This window comes from Bufo bufo, chromosome 2 (assembly GCF_905171765.1).
Source record: "Bufo bufo chromosome 2, aBufBuf1.1, whole genome shotgun sequence".
In the NCBI taxonomy this organism is placed as follows: Eukaryota; Metazoa; Chordata; class Amphibia; order Anura; family Bufonidae; genus Bufo; species Bufo bufo.
The window spans coordinates 27,575,621-27,593,847 of record NC_053390.1 but is presented as its reverse complement, the minus strand read 5'-3'; the positions used below and the strand labels follow the sequence as shown (position 1 = coordinate 27,593,847).

The following is an 18,227-nucleotide window of genomic DNA, read 5'->3' as shown; positions in this document are numbered from 1 at the left end:
CACTGGAAGAGCAAACTTCTTCCAATCAGATGTTTATGCTTGGCCCCATTTGAGCAGACATTAAAGTTCCTGTCTCTGAAACTTACCTTTTTGCTCGCCATTATCTCAACTAAGAGTGTACACAAACTGCAAGCTTCTATGCCGCTCTGTACAACTGCTACCTGCCGGATAGGGTACTGCTGTGATTCCTTTCAGGTTTCTCCCTTAAAGTTCCATTCTTTACCACCCTTAATCAGATTATTTCCCTTCCGGTTTTGTGTCTGAACCGTTCTAGACATTGCTAGATGTATTACAATTTATTTGGCTAGAACTCAGGATTTTAAGAAGGATTAGAACATCCTAGTCCCTTTTTCAGGCTGCAGGAAAAGGTTTTAAGGCCTTTAGCAAATGGATTAAAGAGTCAATTTCCATTTCCTTTGGAGGGATAGAATTTCCTAGCTTTGTTGAAGGCTCATGCACACAAACATATTTTGTTTCCATGTCTGTTCTTTTTTTTTGCTGATAGGATGCAGACCTATTCATTTCAAAGGGTCCTCAAAAAATGTGGACAGCACACCGCGTGCTATCCGCATCTGTATGTCCGCTCCGTAGCCCCGCCAAAAAAATAGAGCATGTCCAATTTTTGTCCGTTTTGCAGACAAGGATAGGCATTGTGACAATGGATCTGCAAAAAAACGGATACAACACGGATGGCACACGGACGCCAGGGATGTAAGGGAAGTGTGGATTTCTAATGTTAATCTTGTTTTCCCTTAGTCCTAACAGCCGCACAAGTGTCCCTCCCTAAGTCAGTTCACTTTATAACACAAGGGGGTGGAGTTAATTAGAATATTTTAGTACTTTATTATTCACAAAATTATCTATTTCAAATCAAAACATTACAAATATCTCACCCACTAATCTTTTTGTAGCGAGGCCATTCAGAAGAGAGATGAAAGAGAGAGAGGAAAAAAAAGGGAGACAGAAGAGACTTATATCCAGCTACCCCATATCTTTATCCATTGATGTGACAGATTCTTACTATGATTATACATTTTCTCATGGCTTTTAACTTTACTCACCAAGGACTCCCATTCACCATTAATGGGCACTTTGTTAGAGCACCAAAATCTGGAGACAGTGATTCTGGCAAGTAGAATATGTGATATCGGGGTGCACTTTCACCCCAATTACGACAAATTACCAAGCTCACTATGCATCGCAATATCAAATGAAGCAGGACAATTCAGACCAGTTTTAACATTAGTCATATGAAATACTTTAGACCAATAAACTTGCAGTGGTGGGCAGCCCTAAATGAGATGCCTAAAATCAGCCCTTCTAGTTAATTCCCCATTATTGTGCTGCTGGTAGGACGTAAGGAAAGCATTGATGTCTAACGTTAATCTTTTTTCCCTTCGTCCTAACGGCAGTAGTGTCTCTCCCTAATTTAGTTCTCTACAATAACACAAGGGGGTGGAGTTAATTAAAATATTTTATTACGTTAGAAGTCAATGCTTCACTCCTGTGTGACGTTTCTCATGTATAACAAGATTTGATTTATCTGAAAAGCCTTTCCCACATTGTAAACATGAATACGGCTTTTCTCCTGTGTGAATTCGTTCATGTTTAACAAGACTTGATCTATCTGTAAAACATTTCCCACATTCTGAACATGAATACGGCTTCTCCCCTGTGTGACTTCTCCTCTCGTGTTTCATAAGACCCGACTTATCTGCAAAACATTTTCCACATTCTGAACATGTATATGGTTTCTCTCCTGTGTGACGTCTCTTATGTGTATCAAGATTTGATTTATCTCTAAAGCACTTCCCACATTCTGAACATGAATATGGCCTCTCTCCTGTGTGAATTTTCTTATGTGTAACAAGATTTGATTTCTGTGTAAAACATTTGCCACATTCTGAACATGAATATGGTTTCTCTCCTGTGTGAATTCTCTCATGTATAACAAGATCTGATTTTTGTGTAAAACATTTCTCACATTTTGAACATGAAAATGGCTTCTCTCCTGTGTGAATTCTCTCATGTATAACAAGATCTGATTTTTGTTTAAAACATTTCCCACATTTTGAACAGGAATATGGCTTCTCTCCTTTGTGGCGTCTCTCATGTTTACCAAGATCTGATGTATTAGTAAAGCATTTCCCACATTCTGAACATGCATATGGCTTTTCTCCTGTGTGACTTTTTTTATGTGTAACAAGATTTGATTTATGTGTAAAGCATTTCCCACATTCTGAACATGCATATGGCTTCTCTCCTGTGTGAAATTTCTGATGCGTAACAAGATTAGATTTTTGTGTAAAACATTTACCACAATGTGAACATGAATATGGTTTCTCTCCTGTGTGAATTCTCTCATGTTTAACAAGATTTGATTTATCTGTAAAGCACTTCCCACATTCTGAACAGGAGTATGGCTTCTCTCCTGTGTGAAATCCATATGTAGAAAGCCCTAAACTTTTTGTGAACTCTTTACCACATTGAAACCTTTTACCCCCTTTTTGACCTGTACATGAGGTTACAATATATGATTGGTCAAAACATTCCTCATGATTAGGGGGATTATATGATAGATCTCTACTGTGAAGTCCTGGATGTACAGGGTAATTAAGGGTAATTAAGTTTTCTCCTGAAGAGTGCTGCATGATATCTTCAGTCTGTAGTGATAACATGACATTTTCTTCAGAATTCTTCCTGGGAATTTCTGTGAAGATAAAAATTGGAATTTGTGATAATTTTTTCAAACTAAAGAGAAAATATAGTTATAACATGCCTGTTAGTCTGGAAGTGGATCCAGTAGGAAAGTGAAATAAAATTCATTCATTTTGAATCCACTCCTAACTTGGGCTAATAACCTTCTAAGTCCAGGATTCTGATTTACAATTAGTCACAACTTTTAATCTTGACTTGATAAATCTCAAAAATAGGAAGACCTGACCATGTCTGGCAACCAGCTCTGCACTGTGCCAACACATTCTGCCCATACAATACAGGCCACTAGGTGGCAGCACTGTATTGTTATATTGAATATTAATTGAAAGTTAAGTGTTCAATTATGGCTATATAGCCATCAATGAACACAATGGGCAATCTAATGATTGTCAGTTATAGTCAGGGTGACTTAAAAAAAAGTTCAAATTGGTAACACTGAAAAGTACAGATCGCCCTGCAAAAAATAAACTCACACAGCCCCGTACACTTAACTACAAAAAATTTATAGGGGTCAGAATATGGTTCATTTTTAAAAAAATATATTTTTTTCAGTATTAAAATGCAAGAAAAATTATACAAGTGTCGTATCGTTGTAACCATACTGACCTGGAGAATGATAACAGGTCAATTTTAAAGCATAGTGTACGGTATAAATATTTTTTTTCCCCACCCCATTTGTAATTTTTTTTTTTCCACTTCCCACTACATAGTATGCAACCGTAAATGGAGCCACTAGAAAGTACAACTCGTCCCACAAAAGCCCTCATAAGGCTATGTGAACAGAAAAATAAAGTTAGGACTATGGGAAGGCGGGGAGTGAAAAACGAAAACGAAAAAATGGAAAATCTCAGGGTCCTCTAAGGGTTAATACAGCACTTTAAAGGATCTGTCATCACATGTAGCAACATAAACGACATTCATTATTAAACAGGATCTTAGATCTGATGAAGCTGGTGGACTCACTAGAAGAACTCATGCCATAATACTCATCTAAAGTTTGACAAGCACTTTTTACTGTACCTTCTCCCCTGCGGCTGAAATATTACGCATTCTCCGTAAACTTATATAGTAAGGCTTTGTAATGAGAGCTTTTTTCCAGCAGCAGTTTGTGTGGAATTTTATATCTTTTATATTAATTATTATTTGAACATACAGATGCCTCTGAATAAATTAAATATCATTGAAAAATGTATTTATTTTAGCAATTCAAAAAGTGAAACTCATATTCTATAGATTAATTTCACACAAAGTATTTATTCTAATGTTGATGATTATGGCTTACAGCTAATGAAAACCCACAAGTTAGTAACTCAGAAAATTAGAATATTGTACAAGATTTTTAATACAGAAGTGTAGACCTACTGAAACGTTTGTACAGTATAGGCATGCACTTGTTCGGGGCTACTTTTAAATTAAAGGGGTTCTGCACTTTCATTTAAATGATGATCTATCCTCTGGATAGATCATCAGCTTCTGATCGGCGGGGGTCCGACACCCGGGACCCCCGCCGATCAGCTGTTTGAGAAGGCAGCGGCACTCCAGCAGCGCCGCGGCCTTCTCACTGTTTACCGCCAGGCCGCCAGCCCACTGACGTCACGACTAGTATCAACTAGCGTGGGTGGGGCTAAGGTCTGTTCACTTGAATGGAGCTTAGCCACGCCCACACTGAGCAACAGTCCAGTCCTTTTTCTTTTTAGCCCAGATAAGACAATTCTGACGTTGTCCCTGTGTAATAAGTGGCTTGACACAAGGATTGCGACAGTTGTAGCCCATGTAATGGATAAGTCTGTGTGTGGTGGCTCTTGAACTCCAGCTGCAGTCCACTCCTGCAGTTGTCTCTGGTCCTAAAGTATTACTTTACTGAGAGAGTAGTGGATGCTTGGAATAGCCTTCCTGCAGAAGTGGTAGCTGCAAATACAGTGGAGGAGTTTAAGCATGCATGGGCTAGGCATAAGGCCATCCTTCATATAAGATAGGGCCAGGGGCTATCCATAGTATTTAGTATATTGGGCAGACTGGATGGGCCAAATGGTTCTTATCTGCCGACACATTCTATGTTTCTATGTTTCCTTGTGAATCTCCCCCAAATTCTTGAATGGCCTTTCCTTGACTATCTTTTCAAGGCTGCGGTTATCCCAGTTACTTGTGTACCTTTTTCTACCACACTTTTTTCCTTCCACTCAACTTTCCATGAATAATCTTGGATACAGCAGTGAAATGTCAGGTCTTTAGCAATGGCCTTTTGTGGCTTTCCCCTCCTTGGGGAGTGTGTCAATGACTGTCTACTGGACAACTGTTAAGTCAGCAGTCTTTCCTACGATTGTGTAGCCTACTGAACCAGACTGAGGGACCATTTAAAGGCTTAGGAAACCTTTGCAGGTGTTTAGTGTTGATTAGCTGATTACAGTGTGACACCATGAGTCTACAAGATTGAACTTTTTCACAATATTCTAATTTTCTGAGATCCTGATTTTTGGGTTTTCATTAGCTGTAAGCCATAATCATTAATATTAAAATAAATCAACCCCCGAAATAGCTCACTCTGTTTGGAATGAATCTATAGAATATCAGTTTCACTTTTTGGATTGAATTACTGAAATAAATGAACTTTTCTAAATTCTAATTTATGGAGATACACTTGTAGTTTTATTTATGTCACATGTTATAGGAGCTCCAGGACCACATCCAAATTATCCGAAAACGGTGCTTAACCCTTTCCTGCACAATGAGGTACATGTAGGTCACTGGCGATATGTAATTCCTGCACAATGGCGTACATGTACACTGTAGTTCATCAGGATAGCACAGACACAAAAGCTGTGTCCACATAATCCCCAGTGGGTGTGTGGATGTGACTGACTGTCACGGTTCCTCAGGTGACTGGTGTCAGGAGATCAGAGAGACTGGCTGAGCGTGGAGGAATCTAACAGCCTCCTTGATTTCTTTTTATTCAGTGTTGATAGGGTTAATGACCACTTCCCTTTTCTCATCTGTTGCTCAGTGGTCATCACTTCTACCCTTTATAGTCTAACCCCACCCTTCTGATTATGTGGTAGATAGCTTCATTTGGGTTTGGCTGAGCTGGTGTGAGATTGTCTCTGGTGTTCCTTTCTTCCATCTCTACAGAAGTTAAGTGTCTCGTTTGTTTTTATTTGTTATATTCCCTGCTGTTGTATCTGGGCCTGAGACAGAGACTTCCATTCATCCATCTGGGTCGGAATGGGTTGTCTCTGGTCCTAAACTTATTCCAGGGCCTTATAGGGAAATCAGGGCCTAGGTATCCTGCATATGAATATTCCTACCTTTAAGGTCTATTCATATTGATAGGTAGTCAGGGCCCGGATTAGGGTTGTCTAGGAGGTGACCTGTTTCTTCCCTAGTTTCCAGTCCCAGTTACTGTTCCCCCTTCCCTCCTGTGTTCAGTGTGGAGTTTCCCCCCACACTGATCGTGACACTGACATGTCCTGCAGGAACAGTCGGGATCAGAGGTCACAGTCAGCTTGATAAGGTTAACACTTCATGATGTGATGGGGACATCCCCAATCAAAGAGCAGCGCAGCAGCCGATCAGATTCTCCTCCTGTCCTGAAGGCACCAAGAACAGAATCTGAAGTTACTTTCTCCATTCATTATTTCATACCTGTGGTGACAGCTTCTGGAATGTCCTCCTCCACCTCACTCTTACACGGGGGATCGCCCATCATCCACTCTTCTTCATCCTCTACTTTAATAATAATCAGATCTTCCCCCTGATTTGTCATCTGTAAAAATTCAGTACAAAACCAGAGACAGGTCGGAAATCTAACAGATCCACATAAGAGACCCCCACAATCTATGACCCCTCTAGCACTGCAGGAACCCCCTATATAGATGTGTATAGGGCTCAGCTCCATCTACCTGAGGATTCTCTGGGACCTTCTCCTCTGGACAGTCCTGGGAATACAGAGGACGGGGACATCTCTCTGGTGGATTTGTCCTCCTGGATCCATCTGTGGAGACACAAGCACACAGTGACTGAATACATGGCCTCCTTTAGATCTGTCTATAGATCAGACACTTCTCTCAACTCAGTTTAGTTATTGTTAGACTTGGGCCTTCTGCCATACCTTACGCTCTCTCACGTGTCATATGGCCAACATCTCCTGCCTCACTGCTGCCTCCACCAGATGGGTAAACGCATGCTTGCAAGACACCTGTCATTTATACTTCCAGGGGTGCGTGCTTCCTGCATCCCATCACGGCCCTTGGACAGGGTTTCAAGTTTAAATAGCAGCTTCCTCTTCCAGGAAGTTGCCTGAGCGTTGAGCTGCTAACAGTAATAGCAAAGGTGTTCTGTTCTGATCTTCTGTGTTTGACACAGTCTGTATGACCATTCCGTTTGCCTGCATCGACACTCGGGACCTGTCTGATCCTCTATACCACCCTACTATCTGATTCCGCCTCTGACAATCATCATCATCTGCTGCCTTTATTCCAGTCTTCTCTGCAAAACCACGTCTCACCACCGTGTTTGCTATTCGACTCAGTTCACACTAACTGCGTGTCTAACGGCAACCTGAGCTATTGGAGCATTACCTGTTGTCTGACTCAGTAGCGAACCCTAAAGGTAGCGGTTCAGTTTCTCTCTTGCTGCGTTTTGTCCTGTCTCCTGTAAGAGTGCTTAATAACACCCTAGGGGTGAGTGGCTGCCATCCCTTTGTTGAAACAGAGAACCCACACTATCTCTGGTTTGACCAGCGGGTCCCACCCACTGGCCGTAACAGTACACTCAGGCCATAGATTCCGCTGACTCGGACGTGGCCAAAGTCCTATGTGAACTGCAACAGCAAAGTACCATTCAGAAGCAAGTAACATCTTATCTCCAGCATATGAATGCTCATCTGGATTCCTTGTCAGTGGCTATTCAACCTCCACAGACTCTGATGGTCTAATCTGTTACTACTCCTCTGACTGCTTCTGGCGCTGGTTCATGTTTATCTCCGCCTCCTCGCTACAGTGGAGATCCCAAGTCTTTTACCCTACCAGTTTACTTCTGAACGTGCTAAAGTGGCATTTATTATTTCCCATCTGGAAGGAGAGGCCTTGGCATGGGCAAATCTTATCTCGAAGAGAGCCGGTCTAATCACCAACAATATTACTCTATTTCTGGACTCTTTTCACAAAGTGATTGAAGAACCTGATCGTGTCTCATTTGCTTCTTCAGCTCTTCTGCGCATCCGTCAAGGTGCATGCTCTGTTGGACAGTATGCCATTGAATTATGTACCTTATCCTCTGAACTGTCTGGAATGAAGATGCTCTCTTTGCTACCTTCCGGGAAGGCCTTAATGGCAAAATCAAGTATGAGCTTGCAAGAAGAAAGATTTCATCTGCTTTGGATGCCTTAGTGACTGGCTACAAGAATCAACATCAGTCTGTCTGAAAGGTCCTGCGAATCCCTTAGTGAAAGAAGTCTTCTGCTAGAGCACCCAAGCTCTGGATGCCTCCACCTCCTGTGTCTGCTGATCCTGAACCCATGCACCATCTTAGGCTGTCGGTTGAGGAAAGATGGCACCATCTCGCTGCTAGTCTTTGCCTATACTGCGGTAGTTCCAGCCATCGTCCACAACTGTTCTAGGAAGTTGGGAAACTCCACTGCCTAGGGTCATTAAGAGATGTGTCCCTAGGCAAAGATAACTCCTCTCTGAAAAACTCTGTTCTACTGTCGTTTGGTTATGCTAGATTCTCTGTGACAGCTTCAATTGACTCTGGTTTGGCAGGAAACTTCCTGCATCAGGCCATGGTTGATCAGTATCATATCCCAGTTCGACTACTTAAAGAGGACCTTTCACTAGAATAAAAAATCTGAACTAAGCATACAGACATGGAGAGCGGCGCCCAGGGATCTCCCTGCACTTACTGTTATACCTGGGCGCCGCTCCGTTCTCCCGGTATAGGCTCCGGTATATTCATATGTTCGGCTCCACCCAGTTGAGCCTGCCGGCGTCTCTTTCTCCCAGGCTGTAGCGCTATGAGACTATGAGCTGAGCGCTGCGATTGGCCAGCGCTACAGCCTGGGAGAAAGAGACGCCAGCAGGCTTAACTGGGTGGAGCCGAACATATGAAGATACCAGAGCCTATACCGGGAGAACGGAGCGGCTCCCAGGTATAACAGTAAGTGCAGGGAGATCCCTGGGCGCCGCTCTCCATGTCTGTATGCTTAGTTCAGATTTTTTATTCTAGTGAAAGGTCCTCTTTAAGAATCCCCTGATGGTGATGTCCGTCAACAGCAAAGCCCTAAAGCCCTATCCGAATCTGTGTTATGTGCCACCGAGCCTCTGGATCTTCAAGTTAGAGTTCTACATTCTGATATTTCCCTGTATATACTTCCGGAACTCTCTCACCCTGTCCTGTTGGGCCTGTCCTGGCTCTGAGTCCATGAACCCGTTGGAAATGAGGAGATAATCCGCTTGGGACCGCTGTGCCAGAGCAAGTTCCTGACCTCTGTATAGTCTAAGGTTCGCTCCCAACCACCTGCAAATTTAGAAGGCCTACCTACTGCATACCATCTTTTGCAGATGTTTTCAATAAAAAAGAAGCAGAGACTCTTCCTCCTCATCGTCCATACGATTGCCCTATTGATTTGTTGCTTGGATTTACTCCTCCTCGTGGTAGGGTGTATCCCCTCTCACCCGTAGAATCTCAACGATGGCTGACTACATCAAAGAGAATCTTGTTCATTCACAAGTCCATATCTCCAGCTGGGGCTGGCTTCTTTTTTGTAAAAAAGAAAGATGGATCTCTTTGTCCTTGCATTGATTATCATGGACTGAACAAAATCACTTTGCCTTTGATTTCTAAGGTTTTTGATAAATTCAAGGGTGCCAGAATATTCTCTAAATTGGACTTATAGGAGAGGCTTAGGGCTATGATGAGGGGGAAGCGCTTCCCCTGACCTAAGCTGGCTGTGTTGTGCCGGGAGTCAGGAGCGAGGGTAAGCCTAGCAGTGGGCGTACCCTAAAGGGAGTGTTTGAGAACAGGGGGGGGTGGGTGGGTATGAACAGAAGCGCCCTGAGGAGCTGGGGGCTGGAGCTTAAGAAGGTAAGATGCCCCTCCCACAAATTCAGGCTGACTTTTCAGCCTTCCACTTATGGGAGAGGCTTAGGGCTATGATGAGGGTGAAGAGCTTCCCCTGACCTAAGCTGGCTGTGTTGTGCCGGGAGCCAGGAGCGAGGGTAAGCCTAGCAGTGGGCAAAAATAGACGAGGAGAGTAGTGTTGAGCGAACTTCTGTTTTAAGTTCGGCGTCTAAAGTTCGGCTTCCGGTTAGCGGAGAATCCCGATATGGATTCCGAATTCCGTTGTGGTCCGTGGTAGCGGAATCAATAATTGGCCATTATTGATTCCGCTACCACGGACCACAACGGAATTCGGAATCCATATCGGGATTCTTCGCTAACCGGAAGCCGAACTTAAAACAGAAGTTCGCTCAACACTAGAGGAGAGCAGAGTAGTGTCCAAAAAAAACTTTAATTCCTCTCAGAGAGCAAGGTTACAGAAAGCCTGGGAAATCTCTACGTTCGGGTTCGGGATGTACCTCGTGAAGCAAGAAGAACGCCAGCGACCCATGCATTTAATCACGTGCGCCGGGACCCCATTTTTTGATGCTGAGGACGCGGCCCCGATTCGGAGCGAGTGTCCTGTGATGGCCAGCGGGTTGTAACCGAGACCTGAGGCCAGCGTTCTGATGTGGGACACGAACTGGATTGAAGTCAGGAAACCCCCACACCAAGGAAGCAGCGGGCCATCTAGGGGGGCATCTTGCAACAGGGCTACCAATTGACGGAGGACCATGACCGGGCACCAATCGTTCGAGGTTTTAAAGAACCTGACCTCCGAGGGAGGCCCATGCTGATTGGCTTTCGTGGAAGGGAGCCAGAGGACAAAATGGTCATGGACCCAGGACAATTGCCGCACCTGCAATCCCTGACGTTTAGGGGAGGTGCTGGTGAACTCACCTGGCCTAAGGAACCCGTAAAACCCGAGGTACATGGCTGCCTTAATAACTAAACTAGGAGAGTGTCCAAAAGGATGTCCATCCAGCGCGGACGACAGTCTCCTAAACATCTCGCCGGAGACCGGCTGTCTACGGGCGGGAGGGGCTTCCCCGCACTTCTGGATCCCCCTAAGGGCCACTTTGACTGCCTGCACTGAAAAAATGGAACCTCCATTGGGTTATGAAGCATGGCGCAGTGCTCTATCCCCGCTAGGTACAGCTTGATGGTGTTAAACGACAGCCTGAGATTGCGGTGACAGTGGGCTATGAACGCCAGGGTGTAGGAGACATTGTTCAAGCCCCCTTGCGGGTGGGACCTGGAAAAAACTTTGTAAACCTTGACACCGGCTTGGTAGTTTCTGATGGTATTGGAGGAGAGGGAATGCTGAACCAGGTTCCTGGCGTGAGCAAGGAGGGACTCTAGTCCATCACCAGAGACTGGAAGACCGGAAGGGGGAACCCCGTGGGGTCTGCTCCTGGCAGCACCTGAAAAAAGAGGGGGAAATTAAATCGGGACAGGGCATCCACCGCCACATTCTCGACCCCCGGGATGTGGCTGCAGAACACATGGAAATTATGAGTGAGAGAGAGCCAAACCAGCCTGCGCAGGAGGGACATGATCCTGGAAGATTTAGCCCGACCTCTTGTGATGATGTCCACCAAGGCTTGGTTATCGGTGATGAACATCACCGGTGTGTTCGCCCACCGATGACCCCACACCTGGGCCGCCGCCACAATGGGGTAAAGCTCCAGGAGGGAAGACGAGCTCAGACTTTCGGAGACTGACCGGATCTCTACGGGCCACTGGCCAGCCAGCCAATGGGACCCAAAAATAGCGGCATACCCCCGGGATGCGGCAGCGTCCGAGAAAACGGTGGGGTATGACGGTGCCCATGACGGTACGAAAAGAGAGATACCGTTCCAGGAGGATAGGAACAGGGACCACATGGCCAAGTCCGCCCTGGCATGGCTGTCCAAGTGGACGATGCTGCTCTGGTCAGGACCGAAGGCAACAACTGGAGCAACCTGGAGGTGAATGCCCTGCCCTGGGGCATGATTCTGGAGGCGAAGTTGAAACGCCCCAGCAGGGATTGGAGCTCCACCCTGGACAGATAGCCCACGGACATGGCGTGGGAAATTGCCGCACGGCAACTCGCCAGTTTTTCCTCCAGGAGGCTGGCCTCCATCCGGATGGAATCCAGGGTGACGCCGAGGAACGTCACCCTATTGGTGGGGCTCTGTTTTTGCGTGGGCTATCGGGACCTGCAGGCTGGAAAAAATTTGGAGAAGAGTAGCTAGGTTGCCCGACCCGCCTTGTGGACCCTCGATGATCAAGAAGTCATTGAGGTAGTGGATGACCGTGGGTAATCCGCCATGGTGGACGAGGATCCAGTGCAGGGCCTTGGCAAATTGGTCGAACAACCATGGGCTACTCTTCGAACCAAACGTGAGCCTGTTTGCGAAATAATAGCGATCGGCCCATCTAAGCCCGTAGTAACCCCATAAGAGCGGTTTAACCGGGAGGAGCTTAAAAGGCGTCCGAGATGTCCGCCTTTGTCAAACAGGAACCCCTGCCGGAGTTCACTATGTCCTTAATCGCCTCGTCTATAGAAGAATACAGGGAGTGCAGAATTATTAGGCAAGTTGTATTTTTGAGGATTAATTTTATTATTCAACAACCATGTTCTCAATGAACCCAAAAAACTCATTAATATCAAAGCTGAATATTTTTGGAAGTAGTTTTTAGTTTGTTTTTAGTTTTAGCTATTTTAGGGGGATATCTGTGTGTGCAGGTGACTATTACTGTGCATAATTATTAGGCAACTTAACAAAAAACAAATATATACCCATTTCAATTATTTATTTTTACCAGTGAAACCAATATAACATCTCAACATTCACAAATATACATTTCTGACATTCAAAAACAAAACAAAAACAAATCAGTGACCAATATAGCCACCTTTCTTTGCAAGGACACTCAAAAGCCTGCCATCCATGGATTCTGTCAGTGTTTTGATCTGTTCACCATCAACATTGCGTGCAGCAGCAACCACAGCCTCCCAGACACTGTTCAGAGAGGTGTACTATTTTCCCTGCTTGTAAAGCTCACATTTGATGATGGACCACAGGTTCTCAATGGGGTTCAGATCAGGTGAACAAGGAGGCCATGTCATTAGATTTTCTTCTTTTATACCCTTTCTTGCCAGCCACGCTGTGGAGTACTTGGACGCGTGTGATGGAGCATTGTCCTGCATGAAAATCATGTTTTTCTTGAAGGATGCAGACTTCTTCCTGTACCACTGCTTGAAGAAGGTGTCTTCCAGAAACTGGCAGTAGGACTGGGAGTTGAGCTTGACTCCATCCTCAACCCGAAAAGGCCCCACAAGCTCATCTTTGATGATACCAGCCCAAACCAGTACTCCACCTCCACCTTGCTGGCGTCTGAGTCGGACTGGAGCTCTCTGCCCTTTACCAATCCAGGCACGGGCCCATCCATCTGGCCCATCAAGACTCACTCTCATTTTATCAGTCCATAAAACCTTAGAAAAATCAGTCTTGAGATATTTCTTGGCCCAGTCTTGACGTTTCAGTGGTGGTCGTCTTTCAGCCTTTCTTACCTTGGCCATGTCTCTGAGTATTGCACACCTTGTGCTTTTGGGCACTCCAGTGATGTTGCAGCTCTGAAATATGGCCAAACTGGTGGCAAGTGGCATCTTGGCAGCTGCACGCTTGACTTTTCTCAGTTCATGGGCAGTTATTTTGCGCCTTGGTTTTTCCACACGCTTCTTGCGACCCTGTTGACTATTTTGAATGAAACGCTTGATTGTTTGATGATCACGCTTCAGAAGCTTTGCAATTTTAAGAGTGCTGCATCCCTCTGCAAGATATCTCACTATTTTTGACTTTTCTGAGCCTGTCAAGTCCTTCTTTTGACCCATTTTGCCAAAGGAAAGGAAGTTGCCTAATAATTATGCACACCTGATATAGGGTGTTGATGTCATTAGATCACACCCCTTCTCATTACAGAGATGCACATCACCTAATATGCTTAATTGGTAGTAGGCTTTCGAGCCTATACAGCTTGGAGTAAGACAACATGCATAAAGAGGATGATGTGGTCAAAATACTCATTTGCCTAATAATTCTGCACTCCCTGTACTTCATGGAGAACTCCTCGGATGGAATGAGCGAGTTGAGGCTGGGGACGGCAGAGGCATGAGGCGCGGACAGGTCATAGATTAACCTCTTTTTATTAGAATTTTTCTTGGACACCAGGCCAATGGGGTTGATGCGCCAGGAAGGGAATGGTATCGACTCAAGCGGGCAGATGAGGAAACCCTTGTCGACTTCCGACTGGAGCAACTCCTCAACCGCTGCCGGGTCCTCAGAAGCTGACCAGGTTTTACCTGCACTGGAGCCGCCGCCAGGCCGATTAGGTCCGCCGGGCCTGAGTGAAGATTCCGGCGTGCGCTCCACACTGGAACGCACGCCGAACACGCGACCAGGAGCCTACGCCTGCCCGAGGATTGCGGCGTGCGCTCCACGCTAGAACGCACGCCGAATACGTGACCAGGAGCCTAGGCCTGGCGGAGGATTCCGGCGTGCGCTCCACGCTGGAACGCACGCTGGCCTGCAACAGCGCCCAAGCCAAAGGACGGGACGGGGGAGGCCCTGAGGAGGGGGTAACCCGCGGGCCGCCTCAGGAGGGAGGTGAAAAAAGTTGGATCAGAAGTGGATATCGGCGTGCGTTCCACGCTGGAACGCACGCCGACCCAGTGAGCCGGAAGTATGTGACCGCTGCTGGAGGAGCCCTTGTGGAGCAGGGAGCATCATCGCACATTATTTACCTATCCTGAAGACGTGAACGGCGGTGTATGGAAAACGAAAACGAAGCAGCTCACGACGTGCAAGGGTGCAGTACCAGAGCAAGCGACTCCTTATCCAGCGTATGAACAGAAGCGCCCTGAGGAGCTGGGGGCTGGAGCTTAAGAAGGTAAGATGCCCCTCCCACAAATTCAGGCTGACTTTTCAGCCTTCCACTTGTGTGGAGCCTATTAAATAATATCCGTGTGTATCCGTGAAGGCAACGAGTAGTGAACCACCTTCAATACCTGTGATGGACCTAGTAATGCCGTGTGGTCTGTGCAACTCCCCTGCTGTTTTTCAGGAATTTGTAAATGACATTTTCAGAGACTTACTATATTCTTGCGTATACCTGGATGACATCCTCACCTTTTCCAAAGATCTTCCCTCTCACCATAAACACGTTCAATTGGTGTTACAACGTCTCTGAGTGAACCGTTTATACCCAAAATGAGAAATGTGTGTTTTTGACAAGTCTTCTTTAGCTTTCTTGGGCTACATTATCTCGGATCATGGGCTTCAAATGGATCCTGAAAAAGTTTCTGCTAAATTCGATTGGCCCAGAGCCGATGGACTAAAATCTATCCAGAGATTCATCTGTTTTGCTAATTATTATCAAGAGTTTATTCATAACTTTCCTCTCTGACTGCTCCTTTCTCTGACCTCACCAAAAAAGCTATTCCTGAGGGTGAAAATGCCTTTCTGACCCTGAAGAAATCTTTTGCCTCTGCACCGATTCTTCATAGTCCTGATGTCAATAGACAGTTTTTCATGGAGGTGTACGCATCCTCCACCGGTGCTCGTGCAGGGCTTTCTCAAAAAAATTCTGTCACGTTATTACCATGTGGCTTCTTTTCCAAGTATTTTTCTGCTGCTGAAAGGAACTATTCAGAGACAAAAAAACTACTAGCCGTAAAAATGGCTTTTGAAGAATGGCGTTATTTATTAGGAGCTCTTCATCCTTTAATTGTCTTCACTGACCATAAAAATTGGACATATTCAGACTGCTCAGAGACTCAATCCCAGACAAGCTCGATGGTCACTTTTCTTTGCACGCTTTAACTTTCAGCTTCATTTCCGTTCTGAAGATAAGAACATTAAAGCCAATGCTCTTTCCAGGCTTTGATGTTTCTGATGTTGAGGATGATCCACAACACATAATTGATCCTTCCAGATGCATTTCGGTGGCGCCTGTCAAACTGTCTGAAATACCCACGGGTAAGATTTTTGTTCCTGAAGCCCAACGTATTAAAGTCCTTTATTAGGAACATGCCTCCAAGACATGCTGGTCATCCTGGAGTTCGGGGAACTCAGAAATTAATTGCTCTTCTTTGTTCATGTTGGTCTTCCATGAACAAAGATATCCAAGACTTTGTCTACTCTATGCGCCAAAATAAGCCTTCTAAGTTAAAACCAGCCGGTCTCTCTCTTCCTCTGCCTGTACCTAAAGTCCCTTGGCAACATATAGGAATGGACTTTATCACTGATCTTCCATCCTCTAAGGCTGCGATTAGAGTTGAGCGAAGCGAGCTTCGGATGCTTAATCCAAAGTCGCTTAGTTCGAAACTTCAGAATAATACTGTACGGAGATTTGTCTCCATACAGTATTAGAATGTATGGGCTTCGATGAGGCAAAGTAGGTTATTCACGAAGTCTTGCATGACTTCATTGAATAACTTTGGTAGTTGATTTTTAAAGTGGAACACCACTTTAAAACTCGAAACCGAACTCTGCTTCGGTTCCAAGGTACTAGTCTGTTTTCTCACAAAAATTGCCTTCCTACCCAAAGCCCAGCTCTCCAGAATCTTTGTGTGTATATTTTGGTCTGGGAACTCTCATATCCACGAGTATACAAAGGGATTTCCTAAAGAACTTGGCATGCCCTCACATATTTTAGACTATATTAAACATAAGGGGGATCACTTTGGTGACAAGTTAATAAGAGTATCTAATACACTGGAAATGCCTATTCCTGAGATAATCAAAAGTCTTGGTTTCAGGAAGTTCATAATTTGGGAGTATAATATATTGTGGGCCCAAGTTGAATCTTCCATTGAGAGGTACCTATTAGAGTACTTTCACACCAGCGTTTTTCTTTTCCGGCACTGAGTTCCGTCAAAAGGACTCAATGCCGGAAAAGAACTGATCAGGTATATCCCCATGCATTCTGAATGGAGAGTAATCCGTTCAGGATGCATCAGGATGTCTTCAGTTCAGTCATTTTGACTGATCAGGCAAAAGTTAAAACCGCAGCATGCTACGCTTTTATCTCCGGCCCATAAAACTGAAGCCTTGCCTGAATGCCGGATCCGGCATTTTTTTTCCATAGGAATGTATTCAAAATACCGGAATGCCGGATCCATCCTTCTGGTCTGCGTATGCGCAGACCGGAAAAAAAGGTGAGAAAAATAAATGCCGTATCTGTTTTGCCGGATGACACTGGAAGGACCGATCCGGCATTTCAATGTATTTTTCTGATTGATCAGGCATTTTTAAGACTGATCAGGATCCTGATCAGTCTTACAAATGCCATCAGTTGGCATACGTTTTGCCAGATCCGGCAGGCAGTTCCAGCGATGGAACTGCTTGCCGGATCACTCTGTCGCAAGTGTGAAAGTAGCCTTAAGATTTCCCTAAATTCACGCGCTTCAAATGAATGAATGCTTCCTTCCTTTCGGAGTGGGATCAGCTTACTCTTCCAGCACCACTTCATCTGAATGGACATCCCATCAGTCCTGTAAAAACAGACCTCGCACGAGACCATCTCCTGCCATTCTCCTACTTGATCCTCTAGAGAGGTCTGGATCCTGGATTCGGATGCTGTTGGAATCCTTCTCCCCTGATTGGCCGGTGACTGTGGATCTTTATGGATTATTAATACTTCATTACTATTTCTCGGCTGCTGTTATGTCACAGTTTGGTTTATATTATATGGGGTCACATGTCCTCTGTGCCGGGCACAGCTCTGCTTCATTTCCTCTGTTGGTGCCGACCAGGGCCCTGCAGTCCTCCTGATGTTTCTCTCTATAGCGGGTATAAGATTTGCTGCTGTTTTGTTTCCATTTTCTATTATTTTTCTTCCTCCTTCCAAGCAGCCGGAGCTCAGGATATGGCCGGTGACCCAGTGTCTCTCCTGGGTGCGGTGTTATTTCATGTGTCATTTCCTCTGCTTTTCTCCTAAACATGGGGGTTGAACACTTTTCCTCTTTTTAAGGTGATGTTCCGATTTTTACTGCCCATTGTTGGGGATTTCTGTATTTTCTGGGTGCAGCCGTGTGTATCTGGGCTGGATATTCTTTCTGAATCATTACTGTTGTTATTGGATTATAGGTTTTGTTCTCTTCTCGCCTCTTTTCTTCCTTTCCCTCCTTTTTGTTACCCTGCGGCCATGCCTACGTTTCTGCTGACTCAGCCGCCACCAGTCTCAGATTTGAACCTCGCTATTTTAAGGCTGATATCGCTCTTCTTCAGGAGAAACATTTTGACTCCAATGGCAATTTTAAACAGTGGTATGTCCGCCCCTACAGTGTCTTACATGACAGAAAAAGGGGCTGGTGTTGCACATCAGATTCCTGTCCCTTACAAGTAACAGGCGTAGCTGAGAACCAGCAG

The 18,227-nt window shown here is 45.1% G+C and overlaps 2 protein-coding genes across 2 annotated transcripts in view; one reads left to right on the top strand and one right to left on the bottom strand.

Annotated features, from left to right (window-relative positions):
• LOC120991223 (zinc finger protein 260-like) overlaps window positions 1–18,227 on the top strand; it is a gene marked incomplete at its 3' end in the record, with an annotated part of 75,893 nt that overhangs the window by 35,179 nt on the left and 22,487 nt on the right. Inside the window, exon 4 of the mRNA XM_040420082.1 lies at window positions 8,117–8,127. Coding sequence (XP_040276016.1) covers window positions 8,117–8,127 — 11 coding nt within the window. The remainder of the gene's footprint in view (window positions 1–8,116; window positions 8,128–18,227) is intronic.
• On the bottom strand, window positions 826–6,410 carry LOC120991235 (zinc finger protein OZF-like). Its single transcript, XM_040420097.1, has 2 exons — window positions 6,358–6,410; window positions 826–2,710 (listed from the first exon to the last, which is right to left on the bottom strand). The coding sequence occupies exon 2, from the start codon at window positions 2,676–2,678 to the stop codon at window positions 1,491–1,493; it is 1,188 nt and encodes a 395-aa protein (XP_040276031.1). The 5' UTR covers window positions 2,679–2,710; window positions 6,358–6,410; the 3' UTR covers window positions 826–1,490.